At 45.3% G+C, this 19,545-nt stretch overlaps 1 protein-coding gene across 2 annotated transcripts in view; it reads right to left on the bottom strand.

Annotated features, from left to right (window-relative positions):
- LOC123346297 overlaps nt 1–19,545 on the bottom strand; it is a 40,604-nt gene that overhangs the window by 7,806 nt on the left and 13,253 nt on the right. The window contains exons 4-7 of one of the 2 annotated variants that reach the window (XM_044983631.1): nt 18,825–19,139; nt 17,941–18,051; nt 15,976–16,035; nt 13,797–14,532 (exon numbers count right to left, since the gene is read on the bottom strand). In XM_044983631.1, the coding sequence (XP_044839566.1) occupies nt 14,492–14,532; nt 15,976–16,035; nt 17,941–18,051; nt 18,825–19,139 (527 nt within the window). In that variant the 3' untranslated portion in view covers nt 13,797–14,491. Of the gene's footprint in view, nt 1–586; nt 911–1,766; nt 1,905–4,680; nt 14,533–15,975; nt 16,036–17,940; nt 18,052–18,824; nt 19,140–19,545 lie in introns of those variants that run through there. The other variant, XM_044983632.1, reaches the window with a different exon arrangement.

Raw genomic sequence — 19,545 nt, 5'->3', positions numbered from 1 at the left:
AATGCCCACTCTCTGCCTGGCCACATTCATGGGAGGGGGAGTAGTGATGGTTACCTGTCATGGCTGCTCTTCCACCCTGCACTGGTACCCGTGACATGGGCAACAGGCACGAGGGAATGGCCTGCCTTAACCCTGGGTGGATAGACAGTAAAGGCCACAATCCGGCCATAAACGAGTTAACATAATACAAACGATGGGAACAGAGAGAAGAACATGGTTAAAGTCTGTCTCCCTATTGAGCTAGAACCTTGACACTCGGTGAGCTCACTCATTATGGAGTGCTGAGAACAAGAACAGTGAACGCTGAGCTTTCACCTGTCCATCAGAGGTGACCAAACAGTCACCACTCTTTTATGGTATTTCAACCATTTAAGACAAAGGGGCTGTGCAGGGCCTAACTCTGTGTTTGAAATGTTTTATTTTTTCTGAAAACCTCATTATCAAAAACCTCTAGTGCTGATGATCGTCCTTTGAAAACTAATCCATGGTCTAATTGAACTTCTCTATTAAAATTCTCAAAAAAGTAACTAAAACCTGGAGTAGCTTTATTACAGTGTCCATGATCCCCTCTGTGCCGTGAGTTTACCTGTAATCTCAAGGGTTGCACATCCATCGCCTACTCCAGCGTCAGAATAAAGATACCATTTATAACCTCCTTGATCAGTTGCTTTAACTTCCTGTATGTGCACTTCAGAAACGTTGTGCTGAAGCACCAACCGAATTCTTCCTTTTTCACTGGAATTGTTTCCTCTCCACGTGTTAATAACAGTTTCTAAGCATGAGTTCTGTTTATTACAATTTTCACAGCGCTTAACTATCACGTTTGTAATATTTTTGCTGCCAATGCATGAAATTGCTGCCGGTTTGTAATATTCTGTCTTGACATCACTGCAGACGAAGGTTGCAAGTGCTGAGGGGGAAAAAGAACACAAATAAATTATTACTCAAGCAGAAATCATTAAGTGAAAAACAAGTGTTTGATTGCTAAAATATAGAAAAGGTTTAAGTGGAAAAAATTTGTATCTGTTAGAGACCATTTGGTTATATTCTGTCCCAAATTACACCTGTGCAACCCGACATAAGCAAATACATGTAACTTAGCACAGAATTTTAATTTGGGCTAAACTAATCTCTAGTGTAATTCCACTGATGTCTGTGGAATTACACCTGGGGTGAATGTGCCCTAAGATGACAGACAACTGATGACCAGCAGTTACGTCTACTTTACCCAAAGAGCATTTCCAGTGGAGGGAGTAGCACTGTTACCATATTAGCACATCTTAGTCTCAGTCTGGGATCTTGGGGCTCTGTAGACAGGGGTGCTACCAGGAGAGCCAAAGTGGAGCTTCCTTATTGTCTGAGCCAGTGGGAGCAATGACCAGCCTGTCTGAGCTGTGTGTCGCTCTGCAGAGCTCACAGAAGACAAATGGGATATAACGATTGCTCTCAAACCGATCTGCTGGCTGATTCCAAACCACGCTGGATGTGGTGGGAGCGGAGCTAGAGGGAAGAGGTGATGCTGTGGTTTGCAGTATCCCTTTAGGCTATCAGTACTGTAACGTCTCTTCTTGCCAAGTTGCTAGTCCCTCTCCGCAGAAGGTTCTAGCTTCATTTCTTTCTAAGTAGCCTAACTCGGTTTCCTCCTTGTCCTTGCCCCAGCTCATTGGGTTGCTGGTTTTAATTGTTAACAGTTCAGCTTTCTCCTTGGAGCATAAAAAAACATATTGTGTGGTGAGAGGCAAACACAGTAACATGAGGTGACTTACTGCTGTTGGAGGCTCTTGAGAAAATGGACAGGAACAGGAGGCAGACAGCTGTTTTCTGGAGGGAGCCCATCAGGCATCTCAGATGTCTGAGATCCTGAGGTGAAAGATTCTGTAGACATCCAGTGTTTTGGTATTATTCTATTAGAGCAGAAGAGGTGACATCAATTTCCTGGGTATAAACTTAATTTACAGCCTTTAGAATTCCCGTCCTCTTCTCATCCTGTTCTCATCCCCTTCTCAACCCCTCACCACAGGCCTTTTGCCGAAAGAAGAACCCATTGTACAACACAGCAAATGCCTTTGGATGATGACTGGGCAGCACAGGGATGCAGCTCAATCTAGTCAAGGAAGGGGGTTGGCAGTGGGGACACTTGGGTTCTGTTGACGATTCTTATGCCATGGGACCCTGGCTTAGACTGTCCCTGACCCTGGTGACCACTCCCACAGCCTACCCTGGCCTCATGTCTTGGGCACAAAGGAATGCAAGCAAGAGCATGGAAATGGTGATTTTCAAAAGTATACGTCTCAGCAAAACCTGAATGGAATTTCCTGGTGCAGGGGAGGGAAGGTCCTTCTTTAGTCTGAGGGGTTTCTCCCTCCCCACATATTAAAGGTCTACTGCAAACAATGAAGGTGTGGGACTTCTCAAAAAAACAACAACCATTAGGCATCCAAAATTTAAGGGTTACTACCAACCCTGTCATGCTAAAACCAAGAGGAATGTAGCTTCAGATCTACTCTGGATTAGCCACTTCTAAGGATGAGTGGGTAATTGTCTCCACGGCCCAGACAACCTTTGGTGTCTGTGGTGGAGTGGTGGCAAGGGTGTAGTGCAGTCATGGTGCAGGTGTCTGCCATTTGGACATCTGTCCTGCAGGAATTTGGCCTGAGAATCATTACTAAACCGCTGAGCAGTTTTCAGACTCTAGTAACTTCCCTGCACTGCTACCATGGCTGAGATTTGAACCAGTGACTCAGGTGCTAAGCTTCTGGATCCTCCATCACTATACTGAGCCCCATCAAGCTCTCAGAAAATAAGAAACATAAGATATTTATTCTTCATCTGAATTTGGTAATGATAAATAATGGAATTCCTGTATTTTTCCTTTTAAACCACCAGATGGTGCATTGCATTCAGTTAACAAGTGACAATGCACAAAATGTATGTTGTTTTGCATTTCTAATCTTCGTAAGTTTCAGGTGCCCTCTCCTGCCGTCTCCGGCTACTAGCAACTCCTAAGGACGTTCCTCTCTGTTTCACAGCGCTTAAGTTTATGGAGGATGCTGTACATAAATAAATGTCATTATTTAGGGGGCTGCTATTAACTTGAAAACAATCTTACTTTTCTCTGAAAATGTTGCACCTACTATTCTTACAAGGTTATTATCACTGAACAAAGTTTAAAAAAAATTCTCTGTTTTCAGTGTATTTTTTTTGTACATAGTCAATTTCACTGTTTCCCCTAAACCGTCCATTGGTCTTGATCCTGTAAAAAATTAATAAGATGCTTAACCTCACTGAGCTCAGTTAAGAGAATTACTCATAATGATCCTTACAAGCATCAACCAGGGAACAGAAATGTCCTTATAACGTCTTTAAAGGAATTTAAGCAAACATTTCTGGACATACTATTTCAAAGGTGGGCTAGCAGAAGCTAGTCAAATTAGAGTGAAAATTAAAAAAAAATCAAGTTGGCTGATGTCAAACCCCAATGAAGAGTGAAATTAAATCCAATGGAAATGAATAATTCTTTGTGTGTGAAATCTTACCATCTGGGTATAGTCCACATTTTTTTTTTTTTTTGCAATTCTACACTACCCATCTGTCTTTTTGTTACTCATAGGTTTGCTGGAATGATTAGCCTACATGACTGGAGAGGCCTCTTAGTTTGGCCTGGAAAAAAGCCATAATTTTTGAGGCATTCAAAGGTGTCTGGAAATTGTGGTCCATTTCAGTTTACATGTACCAGACTTACAAAAATGAAAAAAATGGCCGAGACTCTCTATGTCAAGTTTTGTCGCAAGGAAATTATCACCGATCTGACAGAACAAGGAAGCTTACAGCAAAAACACCAACTAATAATTAACTAGAGAACCCAGCCTAGAACCAGGAAAGAGGAGCAATCCTAGGACCTGTGCCTGCAAACCCTGCAAACTAATCATTAATCAGTGAACCCAGCCTAGAGGCAGGAGAGAGGAACAAAGAGGTGTGATCCTAGGGCCTGTTCCTGCAAACCCTTAAACCCAGGACTTGTAACTTCACCCATTGACTTCAATAGGATACTCCCATAAGTGAGGTTGCTTATGTGCTTAAGTGTTTGGCAGGATACTGAGCCTGCACTCAAATGCAGAACATTTGTAGCACACCTGTTTCACAGGTTGTGTCTTCGTTGCAAAACAAGGTGGTGTGTTTTTAAATGGTTAGCAATCTCAATGTAAACTCCTACTGCAGACTATAATTTTTACCTCCATGTAGTTAGTTGAAGTAAATCTCAGGTCAGGGGTGTTTGACCTCAACTAATTACAAAGAGAGGTAAAACTACAGTGTCTTGCATGTCGATTTAGCTATCACAAAGTACAAAACAACATACAAATATTTTGCAATGAATACATAACCTTAGTCTCATCTCATGGCAGGCAAAAGCAATCTCTGTGGGTTTAAAAGATTTGGGAAAGTACTCAAGATTGCAGAGAATTGTTCAGACATCCTAAGCAACATGCATAGAACACAAGCAACAAGGAACTTCCTTATACAGCATATGTTCTAAAAGTTTGAGCTGCTCAGCTGACTTAGATTTTCAATACAAATTCCTAACTGACTGTTTACACTGGAAACCAGCAAGCTTTGTAATAGAAAAAAACAATCTGGCTGTCACTTGTTCAGAGCCTGGAAAAGAATAACCTAATACAGTACCTGAAAGCTGACAAGAATCCAAAGTAAGTTTTCGATCCGTGACTGCTTCATTCCCTAGTAAAGTCATTTCCAGTAGCTGGCAATCTTGCAAGAGGAGGATTTCACCTGTAAACTATAAGCTTTCCCACTCGTTTATTCTGCAGATGCTTCAGCCCATGGGTTTATTTTCATAGCCTGGCAGGTGAGTGGAAGCTGGGATTTTCCTGCTTCGTGTTGTTTATCCCTGAGCTCAGGATATGCAATGAAATGAAATCACTGAATTTCCCATCATAACACCAAGGAACTTTCACTTTCATTCCTATAGCCTGCACTTTTACCTAACTAAATATGAACTGGTACTATCTTTCAGTGCTGGATACAGGTAGAGGAATTAGAAATCATTGTACAGGTCAAGAAAAGGTGAGGCTATGCCAGTGGCTTTCGAGTTGTGGGAAGGACACAACTGCGGCAAAAAGGGAGAAATGACTCAGTGTCGTAATTAAGCACATTATCTCTATTTGTAGAGCTGGTTCTTACATGGGTGCTTGGCTAGTGCCATAACTTTAAGCAGTGGGGGAATAACAGTAGGGTGGACTGGACCCCAGGCTGGACATCAGACTAGGACCCCTGTTCCCTGGGACCTCTTTCTAGCTCTGCCACTGATTGGCTGTGTGACTCTGGGTAAGTCTAGTGAACTTCCCTGAGTCTCAGGTTCTCTATTTGTAAAATGATGCTCACCAGCCATGGCAGGACGATTTGAGATCTACTGATGAGCAGCACTATCTATACAAGTATTGTTATTGTTTAAATGGAAACGGTAGGTAGCGTTATTCTGCAATATCCTCTTGAGGAAGGGAGTGCGGCTCGATGGGTTTGAGCAAGGACTCCTCGGTTCTATTCCTTATTGCCTCACACTCTGTCATGTGGCCTTTGTGTGCCTCAGTTTACCCATCTCTAAAATGGTTCACAAAGGTATTGGGGGGCTGCATTCCTTACTCAGATGAAATGCTCAAGGACCCATATGGAATCATCCCCAGTGTTTGTAAAGTGCTTTGAGATCCCTGGAGGAAAAGCTAAGCATTAACTACTACTGACATCAGTGAAGGAGAGGGGCATGTATCAGTTTCCAGAAAGACAAACAACAAATCAATATAGGCTCAGGCACAGCAGTCTCTCCAGCAGTGCTTTAGGCTGCCAGGATATGGTCTGAAGCCAAATGTTCCCAGTGGATCTCAGCTGCGTCCCAGACCAATGAAACCTTCTGAGGCAGCATGTAGGGAATGGGAATGAGGTGAGGGATTCATGCAAAGCGTAGATTCAAAACACATGTTGCCCAGCTCTCGTGCCTGCTGTTTGCACTGCCACATATATGTACAGCAAGAGACGATAGAACAAGAAATCCCAGAAAGCCATTTCTGGACTCTCATTTGGTTCAATGTGCCATGGAGACGAAAGAGTGGCAGTGAGTGGTGGATTTAAGTAATAGTGGTGGATTCCTTTAGAAAGATTCTGCCACATTTCAAAGTGTCTTATTGTACGGTCATGTTCTCAGGCAAATGGGCCCAGATCCTCAAAGGCATTTAGTTGTATAACCTGCACTGATTTCATTGATTTAGGAGCCTAAATACCTTGGAGGATCTGGCCCACTAATTCCTAGCATGTAGTACTAAGATCTCAAGAGGGCTCCTGACACAGACACTGGCTCAACATGATTGTGCATCCACCAGCAGAAGGCAGAGGATTGAAAAAGAAATCCCAAGCTGGGAGTTGCTGCTTAGAAAGTTTGGGGATGAACACACCTTGAGTGGAACAGGGAGGCTGGAGAGTTTGGTCTAGAACACAAGATGTGGGAGTCCTGGGCTCCACTCCTGACTCTGTCAATCTTTGGCCACACAAGAGCAAGTTCTTGTCCTCCAACACAACGCCCAGCTAAATAGGCTTTGTCCAGGGGCCTATGTATAGGGTTGAGAGGATGGTATATGGAGCAGCCAGATAGCCAGTGAGCTCTGCTAGTCATAGTGACCCACTATGCACCTCTTATACAGGGGTTTTCTCAAGCCTATCTGCCAGGGCCCAGGCCCACTGCCTCGCCCACTCCTATGTCCCTTGCCACAGAGACAGCCTAAGTGGCACAGTGCTCTGTGAGTGGAGGGAGACTTCACCCTGTTTCTTGACAGAAATGAAAACCATGCTCTGCACTGGCATGGGGGGATGAATCCCGGCGGGCACGTTTTAAAGCAAGTGGACATTTTATACTGAAGTGAATAGACACTGGAGTCAGCAAATGGTTGCCTTTTCCTGAAACACATCCACATGAGCCGTCCCAGTGATGTCAATGGAATTGTGTGTGTGACTGTAAGCAAAGTCTGGATGAGCTCTCCGCTGACATCTAGTCGTGAGTTGTGGAAAAAGACTTCCAAGGCTGATTTAGTCTGCATGGACACACAAACCCTGCCTAGGTGCTCAGCATGATGGGACTACTTGCCCAAATGATCACTTGTGGCTAGTGTTGGATCCCCAATCTTCTTGTTATTTGGGCAGGAGTAATAAAGGGATGTTATCTTTGTTGTGTGATCCGAGGGCAGCAGAACTGTACCTGGCATATCCCAATGGAGGGACTCACCCTCAAAGGAACAGCACTCACTAGGCAGGGGACATGGGTTCCAAAGCCCAATGAGTTGAGAGAGGGTGGGGACAGGTACTTGTATCAGGTGGTGTGGGCCTTGTGTAAGGGTCCTAGGCATCACTTGATCTTTTCTCTCTCCATGGTATAATGAAAGAGCTAATTTAGACTCAATTGAGAGTCTTGTAACATGCTGAAGAGCTGAAATCACTGATATCTAGGTCTAAGTATTAGACCTAGTTTGGGACAATTTCTCAATTACAAGAAATGGCCCAGTGTGCACCAGCAGTGAGGCTTCCCCCACTAACAGCCAAAAATCACTGAGAGATGTGTTAAGGGGGGTGGGAGGGTCTGAAGCAGGGCCGGCTCCAGTCACCAGCTTATCAAGCAGGTGCTTGGGGCGGCAACTCTGGAGCGGGGCAGCACTTTCAGGTATTCAGCAGCAATTTGGTGGAGGGTCCCTCACTCCTGCTCGGAGCGAAGGACCTCCTGCTGAATTGCCGCAGATCGCAATCGTGGCTTTTTTTGTTTTGTTTTTTTTGTTTGGCTGCTTGGGGCAGCAAAACCCCTGGAGCCAGCCCTGGTCTGAAGACATCTTGGCAAGTGAGCAGCTGGTGGAGAGGTGGGCTGGTGGAGAGTGTTAGGTACAAGAACTAGAATGGATAAGGCAGCAGGGAGCCCCCTAACAATAAATGAGCTCTCAGTCCTTTACTCTGAGACCAGCATCTACCATCTGGTTGGCTATCACTCTCTACCATGTAATTTCCCTCCCCCTTCCTATGATGGATAATGATACAAGTGATAGACAGGCGTATGTAAACCAAACAGAAAATGTTTACTTGGGGATATATATACAAAGCAGGGACAGGGAAGTGAGTAAACATTAACTGAAACTTATTCTTTTACAGGTAACCTAGTGAATGCATGGTGTGAAGCCAGGACCCAAATCAATACCAGATGGGGTACAAGGTCACTCTGACATACATATATCACCCTTCCGTCGGTTGCTCGGGATCGCTATCTCTTAGCTCGTATAGAACCTCGAGAGAGGAACACTGAGGCGATCCCTTGTTGGTCTGTTCTTCCCTGATGACACCAAGACAGGTTTTCGCAATGACAGCGGGGCGTCTGAAGGCAGACGATAATGACTGTGACAGGTAACTGATCCGGAGTCTAGATGGCCTGTTGGAGCAAGACGCACACACCTGCCTCTAGGATGGGCAGCCCCTAACTGAGGTAACTACCAGCCTTATAAAGATTCTAAGGCAGGAAACCATGTAGAATCCCCGCGCAAAACTGGTTTGAGCTGGTACTTGTACCATTGCTGACTGTTGAAAAGGGCGGGAAGGATTCTAGCTGACCCTTGGGTCACATGACCAATACTCCATTTTGGATTATAACATGGATGCCACCCAAATACAATAAACTATGATAATACAAACACAAGCTTTAGGATTTTTCCCCTAATAAGAGGCACGACCAGCAGGGCGGCTGGTGGAGAGGCGTGGTAAGCGGCCAGCAGAGAAGCTGGTGGAGAGGGCCAGAGAAGAGCCCCATAGAGATGTGGCAATCGGCCATTGGGGTGACGAGTGAGTGCAGAAGCAGTGCATTCCTTACTCCCCCACCCCTGCCTTCCACATAGGGTGGGAGGTGACCTCTGCGGATGAACCTCTGAACTCTGTGACTGCATTGGGCAAGGACAGCAACTGTGAGTGGAGGTACAGAGAAGGGACAGGCACGCTAAAGGGACTTTTGGGTTGCTGGATTTAAGACCCAGAGGGGAAAAGGACACTGCCTAACTTACTTGGGGGTGGGTCTTTTGCTCATGGTTTGTGTTTATGAACCCTCGTTGCGGTGTTTTCCCAAATTAATTAATTAATTATTAAAAGGTTTTGCTACACTTAGACTCTGTGCTTGCAAGAGGGGAAGTATTACCTCTTAGAGGCACCCAGGGGTGGTGTGTAATTGTCCCAGGTCACTGGGTTGGGGCTTGAGCCGGTTCTGTGTTGTATTGTTGAAAAGGAACCCCTAGATACTGAACCTGGACCTTGTTGTTGCTGGCTTTACCTGGCAGAAGGGTTACATGAGTAAGGGCTGCAATGCAACTTGCAGACTCAGGCTCCAGGACAGGGGATTGCCCTCCTACGATCAGTGGGGTGCATTTCCCTTTGACTATCTGCTCTCAAGTTTTAGGGCTGGGAGCTCTCCCAGGCTTCCTCCCACACTTCATTTAAACCCAGCTTGTTTGCTATTTTGAGTTGTGTCTTTCTGCCCATTCCTTTTGGCTCTTGTGTGGCAAGAGCTTCTCCCAAGAACATGAAATGGAACACGGGACTGGATGCTAGTCTTTGCTTCCTTAATCACTTCCTTTGCATCTGATCATCTTCAGTGGATGTTGTGAGACTCCTCTTTCCCTCCCACCCAACCCCACAGTGTTTAAAGGTGGCAATCACAAAGGCGGGGGATTTCACTATTTTCAGTGCTCGGAAGTGGTTGGTGGTTCTCTTAAAATTATACTGCAGTATGTAGGATATATTTCCGAGTTATGTGAAGAAAGCTTAGGCCAGATAGATAGGTGCCTTTGCTAGCATTTCTATAGATTTAAAGAAATAAACATTCACCCTACTGCAGAGCTGATGGAAGAACTTGGCTTCTGGAATGACCTTTGTCCTGCTTACAATGCAATCTTACGCCTTATTTCCACGTTTCTCTCTAGATATTTCCCATGGATTGGTTACCCCCAAAATGGAGAATTAGGTTGGGACCTATTCAGATTTGCTAATTACTGTAATTCAGATTTTAAACCCTAAGGGGTGGAAAGATAAAGCACAACCGTCCTTCGTACTAAAGGCCTCAAGTGCCAGAAAAGAATCCTGAAACCTTGTTTTTATACAATTTTTATACAATTTTTAGTCTTCTTTCCAACTATAATAGAAAGATAGTGGGGGGAGGGATTTCTAAGATAGAAATCAAAACAGTGACTTCAAAGTCCTGTCTAGTTAAAACCTTCTCTTCGGTCAGCAGACAGAAAGAATCCAGAGACTAAAAACGTAGAGAAATAATTTACCACTTGCCAGTGAGTTGATTTAATGGCTCTTTAATTTCTATGTGAAAATCTTTCATATCGTTGAGTAGATTGGGTGCCAAAATGACACCACAGCCAGAAATTCTCATTTTAGCAGAAGGATTTGATCCATTGCATTATAAAACAAAGCACCTTGTATTTGTGTTTTGATTACAGTTATTTACAGGATTGGCTAAAGGGGCACAGAGCCCAGTAATTTAGTTCAAAACTTTCTATACTGTGGAAGTTTCACATTATGGCCTTGGTCCTACAAGCGTCTGATCATCACCAGGGGAGCTGAACATCATACAGGGGAGACCTATTGGGGATGGCCTTTGATTATTGCCCTTGTTTCTGGTTTGAATAGCAAGCTCCGAGGAATTAAAAACTATTCTATTGTCTGTCTCCTACTGTAGGTGTCTTGCATAGCTATAGCTGCATATGGGTGGACTGCCAGCCCTGTCTCTCTTCCCTGCTATGGGCACCTCCTAGCAGGGCTCAGCATGAGTGCTAGGTTCATTTCTCGGCCATGTCCCCCCTCAGCCACGCTCAGCCCCACTCCCACCCTGGCAGAAATCCAAGGGGAGGGGCACATGACCCCACGTGACCCTCCCCCCACATATCACCTCAGTTCCCTGCTATGTGAGATACAGGTGAAGGGAAATCAAGACTCCTCCATGAACAATCATGGGCTAACAGCCTGTCCCTTCCTCGCCCACAGCCGCAGGTACCTGCTTGGCAGTAGGTGTCCACAGCCCTCTCTGGCCTGGGCCGTGCCCGCAGCGGGGAGGCAATGGGAGAAGTAAGTGGGAAGAAGCTGTGAGGAGAGTGGGGGCAAGTTGGTGCCGGTTTGGAGCAGGTGTGGATGGTGCAGGGGGAGTAGAAAAGGGGCCAGAGGCAACACATGGGGTGGTCACGTGCCTCCCCCAACCTTTAAATTGCCCCCCCACCATCAAGAGTTATGGGTCATTTCTGGCTCAGAGTGCATCACATTCAACATGCTCATCTCTCAGGTCCCAAACCTGCACACTGATCTCATTGTGTCCATGTGGAGCCCATTGACATCAGCTGGGCTTTGCACCGGCGCTGCAGTCTGCCTACATGGGTCACAGTGCAGGACTGAGGCTTCATTTGGTGCAGCTCCCCCGCACCTTGAGAAAAACTAATAAAGTTGTGCGGGTGCATGAGCACCCAGCGGAGGCAACACGCCAACACCCAGGCAGGAATCCGAGCCCTGATCTCACGCAGTGTTAACCTCTGTTTTGGACATAAAGAAAACACTGTCATGGCTTTAGTAAATACGTAACTGTCAGGATGGGAACATTTGAGACCTAACCCACCGGCTAATGTGCCCTTTCCAGCCATAGGAAAGTTCAAAACCTTATGGAAAAAATATATAATATTCTTATACTGCAAAATTAATTCAAATGGATTTCTTACAGAAATAAACCACAAGTAATTAGTGTTGCCATGAAGTAAAAAAATGTTAAGAAAGAAAATGCTATCCACAGCCAGAGACAATGCCAGAGCTAATTCTGGAACACAAGTTCCTGTGGCAACCTGAGTGGAAAAAGAATAACTTTGGTTCACATTTGAAAAATGTTACTAATGGAAATTCTGTTTGAAAATTTTTATCTGGATTCTACTGATTCTGCTGGCAAAAAAGTTTTGGCACAGAACAATACTCCTACTATTGGCACAGAGCAATAGTTTCATTATTGGGCTACTGGTGTCTGGCCCAGCACTAGAAACCAACATAGACCAACTGAAAGATTCAAAGGCCTGGTCTACACTAAGAACGGGGGTCGAACTAGGGTACGCAAATTCAGCTACGTAAATAGCGTAGCTGAATTCGAAATACCCTAGTTCGAAGTACTCACCCGTCCAGACGCCGCGGAACCAAACTCCGCGGCTCCAGGGTCGACTCCGCCACCGCCGTTTGCAGTGGTGGAGTACCGGAGTCGACGGGAGCGCTTCCGGAGTTCGAACTATCGCGTCCAGATTAGACGCGATAGTTTGAACTCCGAGAAGTCGAACTCACCGCGTCGACCCGGCAGGTAAGTGTAGACTAGCCCAAGAGCCAACTGGAATTGTCATTACGGGTTTGATGCTCCAGAATGTGAAAGGACAGTGTCAGACTTTGCTTTGCATTACCTTTGGCTCTATACACATGACATTCTTTGTACATAAAATACACTATAATTGCAGAAACGCCTTTGGCCTTAATTAACAGAGAATGAATCAGCATAGTAATGATAAGAAGATCCACCTCTTTGATTAACAGATTCCCGAGATGAACCCAATGGATACCTGGTCATGGGATCGCCAGCTGTTTGCATAGGTTTGGATGGAATTTTGTATCTGCCGCTTCCTGCCCTGAAGAAGCTAGGTCCTGGGCCTAGTAACTGGTTTAAAACTCAGCCAGAGGAGGTGTGACAGGGTACTATTAATAGCACCCTGGTCACTGAGTTTGCCGCAGCACTGGCAAGAGTGCAGGATTAATTGAAGCCTTCTAGACACTTTCTGTTGGGGGATTATGAGCCCCTGGGTGCTATTCACTGGGCTAATGAGGTAATTGGGAGGCTGCAAGGGGAGCTCAGAGGGTGAGCCTGGGCTGAGGAGTGAAGGTGGCATGGAAGTCTCTTGCTATAACACTGCACTGAAATCCTCACAGCGTGTAAAAGGAAAGAATAAATACACCCCCAGTGAAAGGGTAACATCCAGGCATGTGTTTGTGACTGTGAGACGACACAAACTGGCCTGGAGGTGATGGTACACTGGGCAGCGACGGAGGCACCCAATGACAGGAGGACGAATAGTCTTACAAATCCTCCCACCTCCAGGTTCTAACACACCCATGTGCAGGCCCTTGTGTTGCTGGTGGGTAACTGGAGTGTCACAGGAATATAGGCTCAGCTCAGTGGCCCACCAAGGCTAGTGTTTTACATCTCATAGCAACTAATAGTGAACGCTTCAGAGGAAGACAAACCAGCATCTCCCGAACATGCACTAGTCATCTAGGACAAGGTTCCCTGACATCCTAGGCAGCTGTACGTCTGCTTGGGGAGGAGTTGTTTAAGCCTGGTGTGTACTACAATTCTCAGCAACCACTAGTACAATTTTCAATTAAGTTTATTTAAACAAAGGTTTCAAAGGTCCTGGCCTTTCCCCAGAGAACGTTTGGAAAAAAATACTAAAATCTGGCCCTATGGGAATCTCCCACAGCTTTTCAGCCAGAGGGAGGAAGGCAGGTATCTCTGTGTCTTTCAACATAGCAAGACGTTTGGATAAAATCTGTGGCCAAGATGTTTTTTCAATGGATGCCTAAAGTTAGTGTCCTAAATTGATATTTTAATTACCTGATTAAAAGCCTTGACAAACAGCACACTTTCATTCTTTAGGGTGAAATAATCCAGGTATCTCTCAGACCACACAACAAGATTCCCCACATTCTTTCTATATTTTTTATCATATGTCGGAAGAAAATCAGTGCAATTAACTTCTGCAATCCAATTGTGAAGTTGGGGCCCCATTCACATTCATTTTCTCTTCAGTGTGTCCATTCAGCAGACGACTCTTGCAAGTCAACTGAAGTTGGTGCTGAGTCAGGGGATGTTTCCCAGTTCCACAGTCCCCTCACAACACAGCATTTGGTTGGTGAATTAGATCGGCACTTGCACCACAATGTCTTTGTGATTGTGCGCTGCACGTCTGTCCTGATGGCAGCAGGTTAATAATGCTACATAATGCAGGGGATAAAATGCTCCATACGTGTAGCTGCCGTATTAGCCCATCCTAAAGGGCTGGCTATTAAGATAGGAAATAAAGTTTTGATTCCATCAACAGTGAGGAAAATAAGGCCTTAAGGCATCAGGGAGGGAAAGAACTTTGCTCAAATTATCAGGCCACATTTTCCACTGAGTTACACCAGTGAAACTGAGAGGAGAATGTAACCCCCAGTCTGCAAAACGGGGGATGTCTGACAAAAAAAGTCTTTAAAATGCTAGTTGCTTCACACTGTTTGATTGCTTAGCATCTATGTACTGAATCTCTGAGTTTCTGTATCTACTGCTTTGCTTAAATTCAGTTGCATTGGTGCAGGCTGGATCATCATTTTCATTCAGGAGCCATCCTGTTTTCACCCATCACACTTCTTGGTTAGGTGCATTTTCTTCTGCTTTTTCATCTGTAAAAATCAGGGGGGAAACTCCTGTGAGAACATCATTGATTCAATTTCCTCTTTACAAAAGAAATGTCTGAGGCCAGGTTAGTGGCAGCTGGGTGATGGCGAGCTTGCTCCTGCTCTATCTCACACCAGTGTAAATAAGAATCCATGACAGTCAGTGACATTACACCAGTGTAAAATGGGTGTCAATTAGATCAGAACCAGGCCCGTGTGTATCTGTTTGGATACAGTACAGGCAAAGCACAGACTGTGGTGTGCCAGCTTCCCCTGCATGGCCCTGCCAAGGTACCTCAGCTCTGACCTAGTGGAACTGTCTCTAGGGCCGAGGGGGATTCTGTCACCGTGGTTCCATAGTGGCTGGTGTATGCTACAAAGGCTTTGCCAATACCATATAACTGCACTGACAAAGCCCCTGAGGGAGACGCAGTGTGTTCCGACAAGAGGCATTCTCTGCCATTATAGTTCATAGATTCCTACATTCCAGGGCCAGAAGGGACCATTGTGAGCATCTAGTCTGACCTCCTATGTGACACAGGCCATTAAACTTGCCCCAAATAATGCCTTTTGAACTAGAGCATATCTTTTAAAAAAAAAATCCAACAGTGATTTGAAAATGGCTATTGATGGAGAATCCACCATGGCGCTTGTTCCAATGGTTAGTTACTTTCACTGTTAAAAATGTACATCTTATTCCAGTCTGAATAGTTAAACCATCTCTCCGAACAACATAAACCATCCAGGCAAAAGTGCCCCTTTGCCAGAATAAGCTGCAGCTACACAGCTGTTTTGCCGGAATAGGTATGATTATTTTTTCTCACACCCCAAATGACATAGCTATGCTGGCCAAACTTTACAGGGCAGACCTGGCCTCTGCCTGTAGCCTGTCGGTTCACACTGCCAGTGATGAGTTGCAATGGGAGAGCTGGGTTGGTTGCCAGCACTGGAAGGGAACAGGACATTGCAGATGAGTATAGAGGGGCAGAGGCTGAGTTTCGGTAGATTTAACATGTGTGGGTAGAGCTGTGTGATGGTTTTAAGGGTCTTTGGGAGAGGGTGGCAGCACTGAAATAGGAGGTGTGGGGTCCATCAGCTGAGCTGTATGGTGTCCCAGGACTGGCAGTGGGTGCTTCAGATCAGGAGTTAGGTACTTTTCACAGCTGTGTGTGCTCTTGGAACATATTCACTTGGATTGCTGCAGGTCAGAACTGAGGTGTGTTTTGGCAGAACTGCAGGGGAGAAGCACATATAGCCAGTCCATGCAACGCACGACATTGGTTCTTATCAGCTTTTCATTGTGAAGGGCACTAAAATGTAACAAAGCAATCACATCACAGATATTGGGCTAAATTCAACCCTGGCACAACGCCACTAATTTCAGCTGAATTGCACACTGGATGAACGTGACCCATGATTAGATAAAATATGAACAATGGAAAGGCTTACGTTGTCTCAAAATTGGAAGGAGGGTCCTTAATAGGTCTGCAAAATTCCCTTTGGCCATTGCTAGGAAAATGAAGGGGGAAAGGGATAGGCATTAGAAAATGTACGAAACCATTAGATGATTTAATTTCAGGAACTATACTGCATCACTGAAAACAGATTTTAGCAGTGCTGCCTTCACCGTGTTGACCAAGACAATGAATGAGAGGCAACATCCCACTGTGAGCACAGACACAGGAAAGGACCACGTATTGATTTTTCACTGGGGTCAGTCACGTGTTTTGGTGTAGACCTCTGCATGCTTCCCTGATCACTTGTATACCAGGGGCAGTGCTGTCTTGTGTGTGTTTGAAGTTCTTTTTCTGGTCTGGATTTGGCACTGCTACCCAATGCTTTACTTTAAATGCCATCTGAAATTAGCAAGAGATTAACCCTTTGCCTGGCTTGAGACTAATGGCAAAGGGAAACTTTTTCAAATATGCCTATGTTACTTAGGAGCCCTGGTCCCATTGACTTTCAGTGGGACTCAAAAACATCTCCTTGGGACAATTTTAAACAATATTTCTCTGTTAATGGAGGGGCTGGACTTTACTGGGGCAGAATTAGACCGTTGGGGCTGGGAGTTACACCTCTCCAACACCATTATTTTGCAGGGTAGGACACATTCTATGGATATGACTGAAAAGCACAGGTTACTTTAGTGCAGGAAAAAGATAACCTTGATTGCCTGGAGGATGAGCAGGGACACTCTACTTTCCTGCTATCTCTATTACAATTTCTCATTCTCTTTAAGGGGTGCAAGGTAAGGTCCGTTGGGTGTTACAGGTTTGCATTCATTCATTTCTATGGAATCAGTCTCCACCAAGCATCATGCAAACTTCCCATTACATTCTTGGGTGTAGCATGAAGTGTTGGGTTTCAGTCATGAGGATGTATGGGCTGGAATGGACGCTACCCAGTTTGTAGCATGGAGGGGTTCAAGTGCACACAAATACTGGCTTGGGGGGAAGGATAGCTCAGTGGTTTGAACATTGGCCTGCTAAATGCAGGGTTGCGTATTCCCTCCTCGAGGGGGCTATTTAGGGAACTGGGGTAAAAATCTGTCTGGGGATTGGTCCTGCTTTGAGCAGAGGGGGGGGACTAGATGACCTCCTGAGGTCCCTGCCAACCCTGATATTCTGTGATTCTAAATCAAGCCAGTAAGCTCAAGAAGAGAGTAAGGATGTGTCTACACTGCAAAAAGAGCTGTGTTTGTAACTCAGGTTAAAATAGCAGTGAAGATGCAGCAACTCTGCCTTTAATTTGGGATAGTAGCTAAAGTGCAGACCTAAAGGGATATGTCTACACTGCAGCTGGGCGCAGGCCTCCCAACCTGGGTAGGCAGACTTGTGCTAGTAAGAGCAGAGTGGACATTGTGGCTCGAGCTCTCGAGCCCACCTGACCCCTGGGTGTGAGCTCGGGTGGCCAGCCCAATTCTTGCTGGAGCTACATCCGCCACATGGCTATTTTCACCATGATCGCTTGAGCCCAGCTAGTGTGAGTCCGAGGCTGGGAGGCTCACATTCAGCTGCCGTGTAGACATAACCCAGGGGAACATTGGGTTAAATTTGAGCTGCTAATCCAAGTTGACATGTTTTCACTGCTATTTTAACCTGGACAAAGAGCTTTTCTTTTTCAGTGTAGACATATCCTTAAGCAGCAGCATTCCTCCCTCTTCTAAACTCATGGGATTGGTCTGCACTAGACATTTTAATCTCAAACTATTTTGTTACCAGTTAACATGTGGTAGCTAACACATTTACAAAGGCTGGCATGGACACTCCCCACATGTTTGTTCTAGGCTACCTCCATTAAGTGTGGATTAGCTGAATTTGTGATACTAGCAAGTGTACACCTAGCAAGTGACTTTTTGAAACTCAGCAGGTGCAGATCGAACAGGCTTCGCCCTTAATGTGTGTCAGACTGTACCTCGCTGGCGGTGCCTGTAGTATAGAACAGCTGCAAAACAGCACAGAACCAGAACGATGAGCACTAGAATGATGGGAACGTGCTCTTTCGTGGTCTTCAGAATTTCCTGATCTGGAAAAAAAAAAACAGTTGTGTTAATAAGGCCTCAAAAAACATTACGGTGACAACCAAAGCCGTAGCTTGTTTAAAGCAGTAATTCACAGCAGGAGTACTTGTGGGTCCTATGGTACGTTAGGCAGATGTTGATGGTAACTTTTGTGATCTTGTTGTCAGCGTACTTGGCGTAAAATTTTCAAAAGTGCCTATGTGATTTAGGAGCCTCAGTTGACTTCCAGTAAAACATAAGCAGCTATAGGCTAGATCTACAAAGAGACTTAGGCACTTTGTTACCCAATGCAATACACAGCCCTGAGTTAGGCACCCAACTCTGTATGCAATGCTTGAGGACAGTTAGGAGCCTAAGAAAGGGATCTGCAAAAGCCAGCACACTGAGCGAGGAGCTGCCTAAGCTAGCCAATGGGAAATATTTTGGCGCCAATCTCCATGTGGGATTCACAGATGTGAACCTTCTCATAGTGTCAGATGCCTAAGCCCTTTCTTGTACAAAATGCACTGCTTTGTACTATAAAAAATTATAGAATAATCTAGCAGACATGTGAGATATTATTCAAAAATCTCTGCTTTACCTGCATACAGGTATTCCTGGAACAATATGTTGGTGGTGCTCAATAATAATGGCATTAGAACTAGTACTCTGGGAACTGCCAGTCACCCCCTTCCAGCCAGGGAGCAAGAATTCTGCACATGACACCTGCTAACATTTCCTCATCAGGAGACGATTGATTTGTGGCTAAAACTTGAAGTATTTCTGTTATATCTTATACCTGGGTTTGAAGTAAAACGAAGGTAATCGGTGACGACTTTGTGGGCACTAAGGCACTTGGTTTTGTTTCTCTTGGTGTGCACATCATACAGCACAGTGCAGCAATACTCGGAGGCAGTTAAGTTGGGTTTCTCATGGAGAGTGCTGGTAAGGCTGGTTAAGCCACTTTCTGCTTCCTCAGATACTAGGCTTGCACTGCCCGTCAGGTTATTCCCGTGACCATCGAACCAATGGACCTGCCTTTGTCGATGCCCTATAGGTGACAGGCAGGTGAGCTTTCTTCCGTTCCAGGTGAGGCTAGGCTCTATTTCTGGATCTGAAAGAAACACAGTATTGGTTATGGCTTGTGCAATATCCATTGCTTTTTGAGGGTCTGATCCTGCACCACTGAAATCATTGGACACAGGATTGGGTCCACAACAGCTGAATGATTTCTGCCATTTGCAAGCATTTACAGTCATCTGAATGTTGCTTTCCCCAGTGATTTCCTCAATGGGTGACTAGGGGTCCTAATTAACAGCTAACCTATGGGTCAAAGTCAGCCTTGGCGTGTGTGGGTAACTCCTCTGAAGTTCAGTCGAGGATGAATTGGCCCTAGAACTGGGTAACAACAGTCCTGGCTGGATTTCTGTGGGGACGGAGCTAAATGATCTGGTGCTAGGGTGGGTTACAACTGCACCTTGTACCATACGTTATGAACACCGCTGGGGAAAAGGGAAAGT

Source organism: Mauremys mutica, chromosome 12 (assembly GCF_020497125.1).
Source record: "Mauremys mutica isolate MM-2020 ecotype Southern chromosome 12, ASM2049712v1, whole genome shotgun sequence".
Classification (NCBI taxonomy): Eukaryota; Metazoa; Chordata; order Testudines; family Geoemydidae; genus Mauremys; species Mauremys mutica.
The sequence above is the reverse complement of the archived record's forward strand: the minus strand, read 5'-3'. Positions and strand labels throughout refer to the sequence as shown.